Here is a 15820-nt window from a genome sequence, read left to right on the forward strand (position 1 = left end):
CTGGGAATCTTTGCTCCTTTTCCACGATTGCAGCTGTTGTGGAAAGAATGTCAGCAGCATCTCTGAGGTTGGGGTAAAGGGGGCAGAGAGGGGAGGAGGTAGCTTGTGTCCTCTGCAGTCTCCTGCCCTCTGATGCTTCTGCAACTCATACTCTGATGCTTCCATGAAGCCATTGATGGAACCGCTCCTCCATGGATTTCTGTAATTTCCACTAAACCCAGTAGACCCAGTTCATGCTTTGTCTTATGATAAAAGTACCAACATTTCATTGGTTTCAATGCTGTCATTTCACTAACAGAAGTGCTTCCATCTGTAGAATCTGAAGTGGGCCATTTCCTCATGCCACACATCCATGTGCTCTCAAATTCTGCTCTGGAGGTTTCCCATCCCGTTAGATCAGATCATGGGGGCATGTAGAGGAAAGAATAAAGGGAAAAAGTCCAATTTGCTATGGGATTCAGTCCACTGTGACTGTTTCACACAAATGCCTTAATGCCTTAAATGTAAGTAATCACCTTGAACAAGCCCTTGGAGAAATTGTTTTTAAGTTGATCTTAGCAGAGAGAGAGTGCAGATTTTATATTTAACTGTGGCCAAGTCTTATCAGCAATTATTCCTATTAGCGTTTAATCATTTCTTTCTCTGCTCTGTGTATCCCTCGTCTAGGAGGATGTTCTCATAGTGGATTTGGCTGCAGTTCATGGAGGCAGTTGTACAGCTACATTAAGTGGTCAATTCCTGCCTTTCTTTATTTTCTGGATAACCTGATTGTCTTCTATGTGTTGTCCTACCTTGAGCCGGTAAGTAGCACATCAGGAATTAGGAAATTTTCTCTTTTCAGGAGTCTCATGGAGACTGAATGAGATCCCTTCCTGCATAGCCTGTGCCAATTTGTTTATTTGCTACATGTATATCCATTGTTTTCCTTCAAGGAGACCAAGATGGCCAGCTTTTCCTCCCAACAACCTTGTGAGGTAGCTTAGGCTGAGAGTTAGTGATTGGTTCAAAGTTACCTAGTGACATAATGAGTTTCATGACCAAGTCAGGACTTGAACCCAAATTTTCCAATCCAACATTTAACCACTATACCTCACAAGCTCTTTCTGCCAAATTATGGTCACATTGGGAAAGAGTAGATGTTCCTTCTTTTCTGCCTCTGTACCTGTCCAGATGAACTAGTGGTTGTGTTGTATTTTTAGGGGAAATTGGACTGAATTGAATTTAACCAATCCCATGGTTTATAAATCCAAGAATAAACACTGTGCCAGGGCACTCTTCAACTTACAAAGAACTACCCTGTATAGTGCCAACCATCTTAAAAGCAGTATATAAATATTCAAAATATAATAAGTAAGATTAAAATTTATTCTAGACATAATGCAAAACTCTGTTTTAAAATTATCTTAATTAGTGATGTGTGAGGAATCCAGTTTGGGGAACAGAATCCATTGGATTTTCTTAGCTCAACTCCCTAGACCCCAGCTTGCTTTTTCTGCCTTAAATCTGACTTGCACTGAATGTTCACCTGGGTTTCCAGGAGGAAGTGAGTCCAACTCTTGCCTATTAGATTACAAATGTGCAGGTATAGCTGACAAGGCTGGCTTGCCCACTCTGCCCTCTGTGCAAGTGAGTTCTGCTTTTTCATATATGTGATTTTGCTGTATTTAGTGGGAAAGGAATTCAGCACAAAGAAGGAACATGCTGGTATTCATGAACTTGCTCTTGATTCAGCTTGTTTGCTAGGCCAAGGCCAAGTGTAGAAAAGAAAAAATAGGCTTTGGCTATTGATATAAAAATGAAATAAATAAGCATTCCTAAAAGTGCAAGAAAGCCAGATTCCAGGCAGATATTTGCATCACTAATCACAGTACAAATGCTGGCATATATGGGAGAGCGAGGAATGTGTTATCTAGATCACTTGGCCTGACCTGCCTTGACAGAGAGATTCCATCTTTTGATCTTGCATTGCTTGTTCGGTATGTTGTATGTATATTTGCATATTTGTATTCATTTGGTAATGCCATTTCATGTCTGTGTGTTCTTTAAATTGGAATTGCATGGTGCCAGATACTGCCAACTTTGTGATGGAGCCTGATCATTTGTGACATTCACACTTCCACATCTGCAAGACCACACACTGAAGTAACTGAATACTTTTAAGCAACAATCTCTGGCCTGGAAAAAATTCAATAGGCAATATTCAAGAGATATCATTATAGTAAAGATGTGGGATTGTTTTATTGTACAAACTCAGGTACAGCTAGATCTGGCAGAGATGGTTCAGAATCTCATTACAGTGCTGATCTAGAATAGGTAAGTATTTGTATGTGGAAAGAAAAGTCTCCATCTACCAATAGACCAAAGAACTTCTTCACTATCCTCTTGTGAACTCATTGACTTTTACAGGCAGCATAATATTGGCACCTTAAATGATAGTTGGACTGCTTACACAAAGATCTGCATCAATTGAAAGAGGCAGTTGTCCATTCTTGAAGCCTCAAGTGCGTTCAAGGGGACAAGAAACTTGGTTGTACTACCCTTTCTCATGGACTTTTCATGGAAGCGTCTGTGAATGGAAGGTCAGCATTGGATCCATGAATCACACTTTCTACATTTCAGGAAAGGTGTGTGAAGATTATGTTTCTTCTTTCCTTTCTGGAAAAGCGTTGCCAGTTTTCATAGCTTTTCTAGAAAGCCAATTCTGAGCAAACTGCTGGAAAGGATGTTAGACTGCCTCCCCCACTCCGCATGCTGTGTGATAAGTCTGGAACACGCTGTTAGTTGACTTTTCTTTTAGAAGAAGAGTATGTTGGATATCTTATTGCCAGACAGGTACAATTTGGCTTGTACCTTTACGCCTCATCTTTTTTTCCCTAGGCCATGGCAGTGCTGTTCTCAAATTTTGTCATCATAACAACCGCTCTTCTATTCAGGACAGTGCTGAAGTGAGTAGCTTAAAAAGTGTGCTTTCATTTGTAAATTCTTTGTTTCCTCTCGGTAATATTTACCAATTTTTTAACAAAGCAGTTGTAAACAAGTGTCTCAAAGTATTTGAAATAACATTCTTACTCTTTATATTTTAATAAACACATCAGTAATATTGACAGATCATGGTTCATTACCAATCACAGTTGTAGGCAACATGGCTACCGTGGATACAGTCCCGGATACCTTTCTTGGCATCTGCCAAGATGTCCTACCCATCTTCCTTAATTTTTATTTTTTTTATTCATTTTCCTATTAGTAGCTGGCACTGGCATGAAATAGGTTTCTGTTGATGCTGAAAACTCGGAGTTCAAAGGAATTCTTGAGTGTTTCCAAGCTCAGATCACCTCTGTCTAGTCTTCAGTCTTTTGGCCAGGATACTTTCCTTTGCTATGCTCATGGCAGCCCAGGCAGTTTCTGAAACTGCTGAATGCTCCCATGACACATGGGTATAAAGATCACTGAAGTAGGCATAATGTATATCAGTAAATTGTAAGACTGGGCTACAAATAAGCCTACAGAGGAGACCCAGATTCTGCCACCAGCATCACAAAAAGGTTTCAATGCAAGCACTGATAAATTCACCATCTATAGAGTTTTAAATGCAGTTTGTCCCTTTTGCCTTTGAATATTGCATACTTAAAAAGTTTTGTCTTTGCATTTATGTACCATAGTGTTGCTTGGTGTACTGGCAGGTGATCTTTTTATGCCTTAATAAGATAGGTGTTTTTTTCCTGCCATCACTTGTGCTCTTTGCATTAACTTGTTTGATTGCTCCATATTTATATGCGTTTGCTGAAAGAGTCTTTCTTCTCTACACACAGACGACAGCTGTCCTGGGTGCAGTGGGCATCACTCCTGATTTTGTTCCTGTCTATTGTAGCCCTGACGACAGGAACAGGAAGCAACAAGCATAGCTTGACTGTGCATGGATTTCATCATGAGATTATTTTCAGCCATTCTAACAGCTGCCTACAGTACACCAAACTGGAGGAAGAGTGTTGGGGAAGAAAGAACTGCACAACCAGGTGGTTCTTCCCTGGCTTCAGTTGGAATGTCACCACTGCCACAGGGGCCTTGAGAACTGTCCGTCTTGGCCTAGGACACCTGCTCATCCTAGTGCAGTGCTTTATCTCTGCTTTGGCCAACATCTACAACGAGAAGATATTGAAAGAAGGTGGCCAGTTCAGCGAAAACATCTTTGTACAGAATACCAAGCTGTACCTTTTTGGGGCAATGTTTAATGGGCTGATGCTGAGCCTGCGTCCTGAAAATAGGCACCAAATTGAACACTGTGGGTTCTTCTATGGCCACAACATGTTCTCAGTGGCACTTATTTTTGTTACTGCCTTCCTGGGGCTTTCGGTGGCTTTCATCTTGAAGTTCCGAGACAATATGTTCCATGTCTTGACTGCACAGGTCACTACTGTAATCATCACCACAGTGTCTGTCTTTGTTTTTGATTTCAAGCCTTCCCTGGAGTTCTTCTTGGAAGCTCCTGTGGTACTTTTGTCCATATTTATCTACCATTCCAGCAGCCCCCACTGCATGGAATACCCTGCTCAGTGGGAGAGGAGCAAACTCAGTGGAGGTGGATGGGAGCGTTCCAGTGGGGTAAGGCTTTGGAAAGTAGTGGTAATTGCTAGCATCTTTTATATGCTTTCTGTTTTGCTAAAAACCCATTAATGCAATGTACAACCATTTAAAATGACATTCCAAATAAAAATAACTTTTAAAATAGTAGAACAACTACATAGCCTAAAAAGCTAGTTTAAAAAGATATGTCCTCACACACTTTCTAAAAGCTAAAAGGTTGGGAATAAATGATAGTTCTTGGAGGAGCAAATTTAACAGTTTGGGGAGAGACCCAGGAGAAAGCCTTTCCATGCATGCCTGAGAAATGGGCCTCTGTGAGCAACAGGGCCTTCAAAAGAGTCTCTCCTTCTAATCTTAATAAATGGACAGGTTCATAACCAAAGAAACAGTCCCTTAGACAGTCAGGAGGTAAGCCATTTAGGGAGCAACCCAGTGCCCCTGAGACTATATCTAAGGAACCTTAACATATTTCAGATTCTCCAGGCCCAAGGTCAGAGACAGTGCTCCAACTTGGGATTGGGGAATTGGAGAACTCTCCCACAGACACAGACACGCACGCCCCACAGCTGGAATGAAAAACTCTTGACTGCCTTATGAGGATGGGCAAGCAACCTCTGAGAGGGATAAAAGGGGGATTCCTTCCCTCCACTTCCAGCTAGGTGGGCAGAAAAACCCGTCTAGAGAAAAATGCAAAGACAAGAAGTCTCTGCCACTTCTCCCGTTCTGCATAAGATTAGCATAAGCCTCTGATTGTGGCCCTGTGACCCATACCTTGAACTGACCCCAGAAAGCAGCTGGGGTGCAACAGATAAGTGCAATTGAGGACAGATGTAATATGGTCGTGGTCCCAAGCAGTGGCCTAGCTCTTTTCTCCAAAGCATTGCATAGGCTAACAGATTTCATCTTGTCACTGCAACTGCTGTGACATATGCAAGAAGCTTTTGCTACAGTGGTTAAAAGAGCATTCTGCCCCTGACAAATGTGTAGCCCTGCTCTTGCTTCCACAAAGGCTTGTGCCAACTTCACTGAAGTAATTTGCTCATAGGAGCAGCAGCAGTACAGTGACGGGAAGCTGCCCTTGTCAGCTGCTGGAATGCAATACAACAGACCCATAACAGCTCTTCCACTGTTTTCTCTGTAACTCTCTTTCTGCCTTGGAAGAGGCCTGTGCAGCAGACCCCTGTTGTAAGAAGAACAGCCATAGCACATACAAGGCCTTGTAAAAATATTCACCCGCCAGTGTGTTTTTTGTTAATTCTTTACGTAACAGTGTACACGAAGTGATAACAATGCCAATGAAATGCATTTCAGTTCCAGCCTGTAATGCCCCAAAATGTGGAAAAGTCTAAGCAGAGCAGGGGGGTATTTCTACAATTCACTGTAGTAGCCTTTTGACCTTGGTGGCACAACTGCTGGTGTTTTGTAGCAGGGGTATGATTAACTCATGCCACTGGAGTGAAGGATCAAGTTGGTTCCTTGTACCACTGCTGGGAGTGTTCTGTATGGTGTTTGCCCTCCATTTCTGTGTCTTTCTGTTACACTTCTTTCAGTTGTTGAGGCAAAGTGCCTATTCTGCACAGAGCGGCATTCTCTGAAACCACAACTCCTTCCTTGACAGGCAGGGATACTGGGTAGAGAATCTGGTCATTTGAACCCAATACTCTTAATTGCTGTCATTTTGAAACAAAGGATTGGAAACATTTTTCAGTCACAGCAGATTTGGAGAGTTTAGTTTTCATGGTGTTAAAAATATGATGCACTCTGTGAAACACCCAATTTCCCTGCAGTATTTCCAATCCTAGATTCTCAGCCACTCAAGAATTTTAGCATTGCATAGTTGCAACAGATTCTAAAAGTGTGTGAGAGTGTGTGAGAGAATGTTAAGGAGCATTTCACTTCCAAATACAGTCACTGTTAACATTAAAGCATATTTTGTTTAGAATGTAAAACAGCCTTCATATTCCATAGCACTGAGAAAAAACAAAATACACTGGGAGGAAGCACGCAATACATTGCAAAGTTAAGCCCACCTAATGGTTTCACTCATTGGACTTAAGGTTACTTACACAGAGTTGAATTGCTACTTTTTATAGAGTTTAAACACTAGGGGGCACTACTGACAAAGCCACTTTGCTAATAACATTTGCATGCTCTTAAAAGGGGTTACTTTCCCATAGAAGGATGTCATTTCCTAAATTCCTCTATGGACAGGATCTTAGATCTCTGCTAGGTTCTCTTCACAGAAGCAACTCTCCAAAACTTGTGTGGATGGTATAACTTTGTCAAAGACTGCCAAATCAGATACGGCATATCAGTTCATATATTTCATTCCTGTATGCCTAATAGCCCAAGGTCTTGGGGCAGTTTACAAAAAGTATAATGCAAAACAATATAATGTCCTCTGATGCTGGACACAGCGGATTTCTCCCATGCCCCTGGCGAGAGCAGAAGGGGCGAGGGGGAGAGAGGGTGCTGCCACTGCACACCTGCTGCACCTGCCTCTGGAGGAGGCAGAGACTCCCAGCGGGGACCTCGTGAGGGGCCTGGCATGTTGGGTGACACACACCGCACTTGTTGGCCTGTCATCACCGCATTGCTGCAGCCCCCCCTTCCCCTGCCATTATCACATTTTTATTTTTGTTTTGTTGTTCCTACGTATTTTTAAATCTGTAAAGTGCCCGGAGAGCACAATGAACGATAGGGCAGTACAGAAGTGATCCATGAAGGGAAACAGTAATAACATACAAAAAGTTAGGGTTTAAATGCTAAAAAAGTATCCCTACACGTTCTTTTCTTTAAAATTCTTGTGGGGCCATTGCAGAAAGTATGTAATGCAGACTTTCAGTATTCTGTTGCTGAAATCAAGTTCTATATAAAACTTGCAATTGTTGTCAGCTGCCCTGAGTGATGTCTAAGCATCCGGAGGATGGAATATTGTGTGTATGTATAAAATACTGACCAGCTATTTGCCTAAAAGAAGAATGAACAGTCCAGTCCATTTTCAAAGTAAAGGAATAGTAGAGATTTAAGAAAGCTCAATAGGACAAATGGGTAAATACTGTAGGATCTATCCCCCATGGAGGACCAGGTTGTATGATATAAGGATGGGAAGAAGGTAGAAAAGCCCCTGGCAGCATGGCCCATGGTCAGGAATGCTATAAGCTGCTCCGAACACCTGGAGATCTACTTTCTGTTCGACCTTTGTGTACCTTACAAAGAAGATACAGGTTGCCATTGTATTCACACTTGCCTAGGGTTAATTCCCATTGAATGCAATAAGACTTACTTCTGAGTAGAAAAGTATAGCATTGTGTAGTTAGGCTACAATCTCACACACACTTGGCTTGGGAGTAAGATGCATTGAATCGGACTTACTCCTTGGTAGTCATGAGCTATCATCCTCAAGAAAATTAAGTATAGCTGCTTGGTTTTATCATTTTGGCACAATTATGTTGAACTAGCTATTTGTTAACAGCTCAGCTGAGCAGTTGTATGAACTTTACAGAAGAACCTTTCAGAGCAAATAATTAAAATCCTGCAATGGAACATTCCAAGGCAGCTGCTTGAATGTCTCCCATTGTATCATAAAATTTCTACTCTATCTTCCTATGTGAAATTCTGTTAAAGATTTTTAATAAGTGGTTACAAGAAGTTGGCAGTAACAACACATATTTATGGATAATTTGGGCACAATACGTATTTTGAATTCATAATCACCATATAAACTTGGAGCCAACAGCACATACCTGGTACCTGATATTTGTCATGCTCAGGTCCAGGGTTTATTTATTCCACCATCTGATCTGATCCATCCTAAGGGGAATAAGCTTGACTAAGATGAATGAATGATTTTAAAATGGTGCATTTACAGGCTGAAACAGAAAATGTCTTGAAAGAAGAATATTGAAGCATAGTTGCTGTGTTAGCAAAAGGTCTTTGTGCTTTGTAGGGCACATATGAATTATCCATTAAAATCAGTCTGCTTACTCTCTTCCCATTCTATTTGAATCCTGGCCATCAAGCAAATTAAAATACCTTACAGAAAATTTGAAAGATCAATGGGAAAGGTGAATCCCACCACTGAGATGAGGGTATATTAAAATGCACTCTTTTACAAATTGTTGTATAACTCTACAGAACTGAAATATTGTGGACAGAACTGTGTCCATTTTAAGGTCTTAGTATAAATTGAAAGCATATACAAACCTAGACAAATGTTACCTTTTCACTGTCTTTCCCTTCTTATTTTCTGCAGGACGGAGAAGAACTTGAGAGACTCACCAAGCCAGACAGCGATCATGATTCAGAAGAGGAGACTTTATAGGAAGGGTCTGGATGCTTGAAGTTCAGACACAACTTGTGAAAAGAATCAAGGTTTACTGTAAGGGAGGTGGGAGTGTGAAGCATTTTCATAACTTACACTGGTTGAATGTTTCCTTTTTTCACTGTGGGATTTTAATTGTTTTTTCATCGAGTCATGCTATAGAGTATACTGTTTTAAAGGTGATTAGACACAATAATGGAGGATATGGTTATTCATGACTACTACTAGCCATGTTGGCTATATGTTACCCCAGGATCAAAGATAGCATGCCTCTGAATGAATGCCAGTTGCTGCAGAGTAACAGTTGGTAAAGTCTACTGGCCTCAGATCCTGCTTGTGGACTTCTCATACCTATTGGGATGGTGAGGGGAAGTGGAATGTTGGACCAGATATGCCTTCTGCTCTTAAGTACTTGACTTCATTAAGAAGAAGCTTTTCTGCAGCAAGAAGGTACATGGTGTGGACTTCAGAAAGGGGTGAATGCTGAAAGGTAGAATTGGAAGCATCACTTTGGACCATGTGTTAAAACTGCTGATTCTTTCCTACTGTTTGAAGAGACTTGACAGCATTCTAGAGCCCACAAACTGTGTTTTAATTTCTTTATGCCACAAATATTTATGAAGCAATGACATGCATTCATGAGTTGGAAGTGCTTCACAAATAATGCACTATCAAATGAGTCTTTGTGCTGTAGGATACCATGGCCAAGCATGGTTCCTGAATATGAATATCTCTGTGAACATACACTGCTGAAAATGTGCTCCTACATGCACAATTGCATTTTTAGATTTACATGTAAAATGTTTTACAGGAACAGTTTGAAAATGTAATAGATGAAGTAGCCCTCAGTACTGAATGAAATCACAATGTATTAGCTACATCGTTATCCAAAACCTTGCAGATTGTTCATCAAAAGCAAGACTGCTGGAATTGTGGATTGTTCGGCGTTAGGGTATTATAGTAGGTATTACTTCTCCATATACTTGAATGGGAGACACATGAACATCTAATACTTCTTTTACTGGGTCAAAATAATTTTCCTCCCTGTACTTTCAACTCAAAGGAGTCATACAGCTGATGGATCTTTAGAAACACTATGTCCAGTTGTGTACATTTGGTGCCATCATGGTAATAGTTGATTTTTTAAAGGATAGTCAAACAATGACGCTTGTTCTTCTAAAGCCACTTGCTTGCACTTCTCTCTCAGTACCCCTGAGGTCCACATTTCATTATTACTATATAGACATTGATCCATTATGGTGAATTTGCTAATAACTTTAAGCACAACACTCTAAAAATATCCTGTTTAAAAAGAAGCAGTCAGGATCCACCAAGCATAAAGTATTTCACATTCTGCAGAATGTTTTGCAGACCTATGCACTTGTGTGTTTTGGTGGTAGGTTTAAATGGTGGCAAGTGATGCATTCCGAAGGAATTGGTAGTAGTATCCTGTGCTACTTAGTCACCCTTTCATGGCCAATAGACTAATGGCAAGACTAATATAATTCAGACAGAGCTACACACAGTGCCCTTTTCTCAGGGGCTCCACCCTACAGCCAATGCAGTTCAAACCTTAGATTGTGTCCCTGATGAGGACTCCAATTCCAGTTATTGCCCTATGAATGTCAACCTTCTTTAAAACAGTGTTGTGTTCCCTGCAAATTCCTTAACAAAGAGCCTTCACAAAGCATATTGCCTCCTTAGTTTGCCACTTGAAAATAGCAAATTTTGGTGCCTCTCCATGATTGAACTGATTTTGCTGTTAGTGTCTTAGTTTGACTTTTGTCCACTGTTTACTTGCTTTCCTCTTTACTGTGTGTATATATACTGAAACTGTGAAAAGGTGCAGTGCAGCAGCCAAAGGGGTTAAAAGATAGAAGGCAGGACAAAACAATACCACAAGGATCAGTTGTGCAGATGCTACTCTCAAAATTCTAACACTGCATTCAGTCCTTTCTGTCAAGATGATTAGATGAGCTGAATAATGTGTAGCTGAACTGAGGTCCAGTCAATTTTTGACCAGAGAAAATGTAGAAAGAAAATAGCATGAATGGGTTTTGTCTGATACTCTTTTTCACAGTATAATGTGGAAATCTCGGTACTGGTAATGCTGAATTGTCATGTGAGGCTTTCAGTCCTTCAATTATACATTTCCTGCCAGTGTTCCTATTTGCAAAAAGAAGAGCAGAAGTACTGTCAGGCACCTGTCTTGTATAACAATTAGGAGCTGGCATGCACAAACATGCTGGAGCAGCAAGCACTCCAGTAAATGGTACTGGGACAAAACTAAGGTGCTGCTACTAATTGCACATATTCTTGTGTGTGAATGGAAAGTCCCAGTTTCACTGGGTAATATTGGCTCATCTGTTGCACTCCTACAATGTTGGGAACTGTCTTAATGGAATATTCCTTTGAACTTGGCTTATACTTTAACTGTTTCTTCAGAAATGCTATTTGAAACAAGGATGTACTGCTTCAAGTGAAAGAACAGCTTTGGATCAGCTGTGGTTTATGTGGACAATGCATTTAATTGTGCTTTAGCTCCTTGCTGGCTTCTGAAGGAATCCATTCCATTGTTTGCTTATATAACAAAATGTGGGTTTTCTGTTGTTATTCAAGTGCATTTGTTGAACTGTGCCTAACAGTCTACTAGTGCCTGGGGTTAAGAGAAATATGGGACCTGTTTGTGCTTAGTTTGAATTGTTTTACAGTGCAGACTAGTATGTCACAGGGCCAAATAAACCACAGTGTACTAACCAAGGGAATGGAATTTGGATTTGTTGTGCGCATGGCTAAAAGTGCTTTCCAAAGCTAAAACAGAACAGAAATCAAAGACCGATTTTCAAAAACCAGGGATGAGCTGCAGATGTATATGCTGCCAATGCCAATATATGAATGTGGACTCCACATTCAGTGGAACCTTGTGAACCACAGCAAAATTCCTCAACAGTTTCCACAAACAACTTACAAGCTCTTGCTCACCACCTCTATTAACACCTTGGATGTGCTGGAATCTCCCAGGGCAAAGGAAGGGTAAAAGCCTGTGTGATACCTTTCTCAAGGAAATAGACCATGATTTCTTCCTTTGTTTCCATCTAGGGCATAGCCCCATATTTTACAATATTATGTGTGTCAGTACACATGGCATGGTAGCTCATGGGTTAAGCAACCTATGGGCTGTCATGCATGAGCAGGTGCAAGTGCTTCCTGCAGCATGCTTTACTCAGTGATCAATGATCAGCTCCTTCATAGGTTGCTGAGCATGTCATCCAAAGCCAGACTCCTGGATTGTTTAGGGACTAAACAACCCAGTGGTCAACTCAACAACAAACCACAGGTTGTTCATCCCCTACCAATCCAGTGGTCCAGGTTCAGACATGTTTAAAAACTTACACCACTCATGGATTTCTGAGTGAAAGCAGAAGTGACCACAACATGTCCATTCTTTTCTGTTTGTGCATCAAAAGCCCATGGATTGTTTAATCTGTGGTCTGTTTATGTTGTGTGTATATTTGTTTTGTATCATAATTGTTGTATGTAAGGGCAAGACCGTGCAATTCAAGGCAAATACATTTTCTTCATGCTCATACGATGGAAGAGGCAATTGCAGAGCTCATGGGTAAGTAAAAGAGGGCTGCTTTATACTTCCTGCATCCATTTCTCACCTGCAAATATCTGCATGGCTGTTTGATTATACATAGGTTTTGTGGAATGACTTTCCCCCACCCCCATGCTGGAAGAAGGCTACAGGGAAAAACAAGTGGGGGGGGGGCGCACTGTCTGAAGAGAATTAGGAGCTGTGGGAAAGCTTAAACATTCTCCTGTCTGCCAATCCTCCCCTTCCTCTAATCCTGCATATTTAGGAAATACCTCTGTGCCAGTATAACATGTAGTTCGGCTTTGGGATAGAAAGAACTTTGTTTTGCTTGGCTCTTCTGGAATGTAGTGAGAAATTACTTGCAAATGGAGATCCCAGATGCTTATTTTCATTAGTGCAGAATAGCCTGTTTAACTATGGAAATGCGTAGTATCAAAACCCCCCTCAACAATCCCACCCATAGTGTCAAAACTGGAATTACTACTGTAGTGCTAATCACATTTAGTGAATTCTGCATGCAATGTGTGTTTTGATTGCTTTGGTCTCCTTACTTGGGCCAATTGTCCTCGCTAGCATGATGTTTCTTGGAAGCATTTGCGAGAGACCATTAGTTTCATAGCACATTTCAGTTCAGGAAGCAAAAAGGAGGGAAACCTTTACTTAAGCATTCCCTGAGAATTTCCTCCTATAAAACATCTACACATATAAATCTGCCTAACACATTTTGCAGGTTAACACTGAACAATTTTAGTGAGACTTTGAAACCATAGATACTTTTTCCCTGACATGTGGATTGTGCATGTGAAAAATGGTCTCTCCCACACATTCTTAGCAGCTGAAAATAACACATTTTCCATTTTGTTTTGGCATTTACTAATGCTGTATGAAAAGTTTGAACCTTGTGTTTTACTGATGGTTCACTGAGACTGAAAATTAGAGGATTCAATAAATACGTGTGGGTGGATTGAGCTAAAACACTAACAAATTGGTTTTGGTACAGCAGATATGGCCACAGGCAAGAATTGGTAACTGTAATGCTGCAGAAGGAAACTGGCTGTGTATGCAGGCCATCTGCAGATCTAACAGTTTCTGAACTGCATGTAACCAGTAGGGGCCATTCCCCTTTTTTGCATAGAACAGTTGACATGGGAAGCAGTTGCCTGCAATCCTCAGTTCCTGCCAAGTAGGTGGTTGTTCTGATCATGACAGGCTGCAGTAGTGGCCTTAGGCTTCTAGCGCAACTCAAGTTAAAGAGCCAGTATAACCTAAACCGGGTCAGAAGAAGTTTTAACATTCTTTCCTTACTAATACATAGTTTGTAAATTAACAAGGGATGGGTCACTGAATGGGAGGGGTGGAATACTTTCCTGCTTACAAGTATAGAAATTCTCCAAAGATTCTTGCTCCTGCACCCTTATACACCAGTAGGTTGCGTTCAAGGAATGTCAGAACAGTACAAGGAGGGGCAGGGTGTGTGCAGAACTATTAAACATGCCAAGTACCCTGTGAGGTATGATTCCAAGGGTCTTTTTTTCTTGTTGATGTGTTAGAGCTGGCCCTTGGTTACTTGGCTGGAGATAGAAGCACACCTGAAGATGAACCTACCAACCCCCCCTCTCCCCCAATGTGGAAGTCTAAGTGACTGCAGGAGATCCTGCTATAATGGTGCATATTCCCAAATGTTAGCAACGCTGGTGAAATGAAACACATTTTCCTTTAGAACTGAGGAGCTGGATAATGTGATCCATGCTCTTATTTCCCAGAAAAGAGGCTGTTCCCAGGGTCAGCCCAAGACATTTTTTCTGCTTGAAGCAAAGCCCAAATAACTTTGGACTTGTGTGAATCAGACACCATTTCTGCCTTCATCATTTTCCTCTTTTGGTGCTGCTGGCAGCAAATCACTGCTTTCATTTCAGACAGAATGAACAAATGGCCTGCTGGACTTGCTGCTGCTGTTTATATAGCATTGGAGGGCACAGCACATATTCTTCATTCCTTAGAGGTAGGAGCAACAAGCAGAAGGAGGGTAAACTCCTGGGATGAGAGTCTGAACCTCGGGTCCAGATCCAGCCTTCTGGGGATCTCTGGAAGGCCCTGTCTTTTTTCCTTGGTCCTTTTTCCCTTTCCTCCTGCCACCAATCCTTTGTGATTTCCTGCCTCTTGTGCAGTCTTTTTCCCCATTTTGAAAGGTTGAATTGGCAGAAAGACCTTTAAATTAAAATGTATAGTTGTTGAGGATTAATGAGCCCTGCCCTCAGCCACTGGAACACAGCCTTTCAGAGATTCTCCCTCCATAAATGAAGTTGGTCCTTGGGCTGAAAGTATTTCTCAACCCCTGATCTATAGAATAAATGATATAACTATTTTGCATGCAGAATAGTTACAGGAACATTCAGTGTGCTCTCACAAAGGGCAGAGTACTTATCCATTTGGACAAGTACTGTCCATCCAGACTATCAGTGGCTTTCCAGGAAGTCCAGCAAAGGGTTTTCCCATCAGTTGCTGTCTCAAATCCTTTTCACTGGAGATGCAAGCCCGGGATTGAACCTGGGACTTTATGCGTGCCAAACAAGAACTCTACAATTCCGCTATGGACATACTCCTGCTCCTCTCTCATTTCTTACCATTGGCTGTGCCAGCCAGGACTGGTGGCAGTTGTAGGCTAAACACCTGGAGGACCACAATTTGCCTCACCCTCCAGATACCAGACTTTCCATAATAAGAGTATCTTACTAAAAATTTTTTAACAAGCTAACAAGATAGTCCTCAGGAGACATTTATAAAAGGAATCTCTTCTAGTATAAGAGACAGACCTGGTAATGTAGCTGAGATTAAGCTTAAAACCAAAACAAAGAGAACTTTGGCTGTTTTTTCTTTCTTTCTTTTTGCTAATTTATTGTGGGCCTTTCACAGCTTCCATAAAGAGCTCTGAGGAAGCACTAATTCTCCTAACCAAAGCAGGAAGGTGAATCGCAGGATGAGATTCTGCCGCCTCAGGAAGTGTTGTTTGCCCCTGCTACACTGTTCCATCGGTCCATTCCTGAACTGAAAGTCTTCATGCTTCCACAGAGAGAAAAAATAATAACTAGTGCTAAAGTAGCCATGTGGTTGCACTGAGACTCTTCCATTGCATTGTTTAATTTTTTAGCCATGTAGGTTTTGCTTATTGGCCATTTATGCATTATAATCATTCTGCCATATTAAGCAGATCATTTTGGATGATTAAGTTTTTGAAATAATCTGTTTGTACTGATTTTTCTGAAAGGATCTCTTCTGTATTCCTTCCTCAAAAGCTACTTTTTGAGAGATACATTTTC

At 41.1% G+C, this 15820-nt stretch overlaps 1 protein-coding gene across 1 annotated transcript; it reads left to right on the forward strand.

Moving 5' to 3' along the window:
• Positions 1-732: 732 nt before the first annotated feature.
• Positions 733-11661, forward strand: SLC35A5 (solute carrier family 35 member A5). The gene is made up of 5 exons (XM_044441923.1): positions 733-800; positions 2407-2624; positions 2878-2945; positions 3810-4599; positions 8837-11661. Exons 2-5 carry the CDS (start codon positions 2430-2432, stop codon positions 8903-8905), a joined length of 1122 nt encoding a protein of 373 aa, XP_044297858.1. The 5' UTR covers positions 733-800; positions 2407-2429; the 3' UTR covers positions 8906-11661.
• The last annotated feature ends 4159 nt before the right edge of the window (positions 11662-15820 follow it).

The sequence above is a fragment of the Varanus komodoensis genome, unplaced genomic scaffold, assembly GCF_004798865.1.
Source record: "Varanus komodoensis strain SLA01 unplaced genomic scaffold, ASM479886v1 scaffold4, whole genome shotgun sequence".
Taxonomy (NCBI): Eukaryota; Metazoa; Chordata; class Lepidosauria; order Squamata; family Varanidae; genus Varanus; species Varanus komodoensis.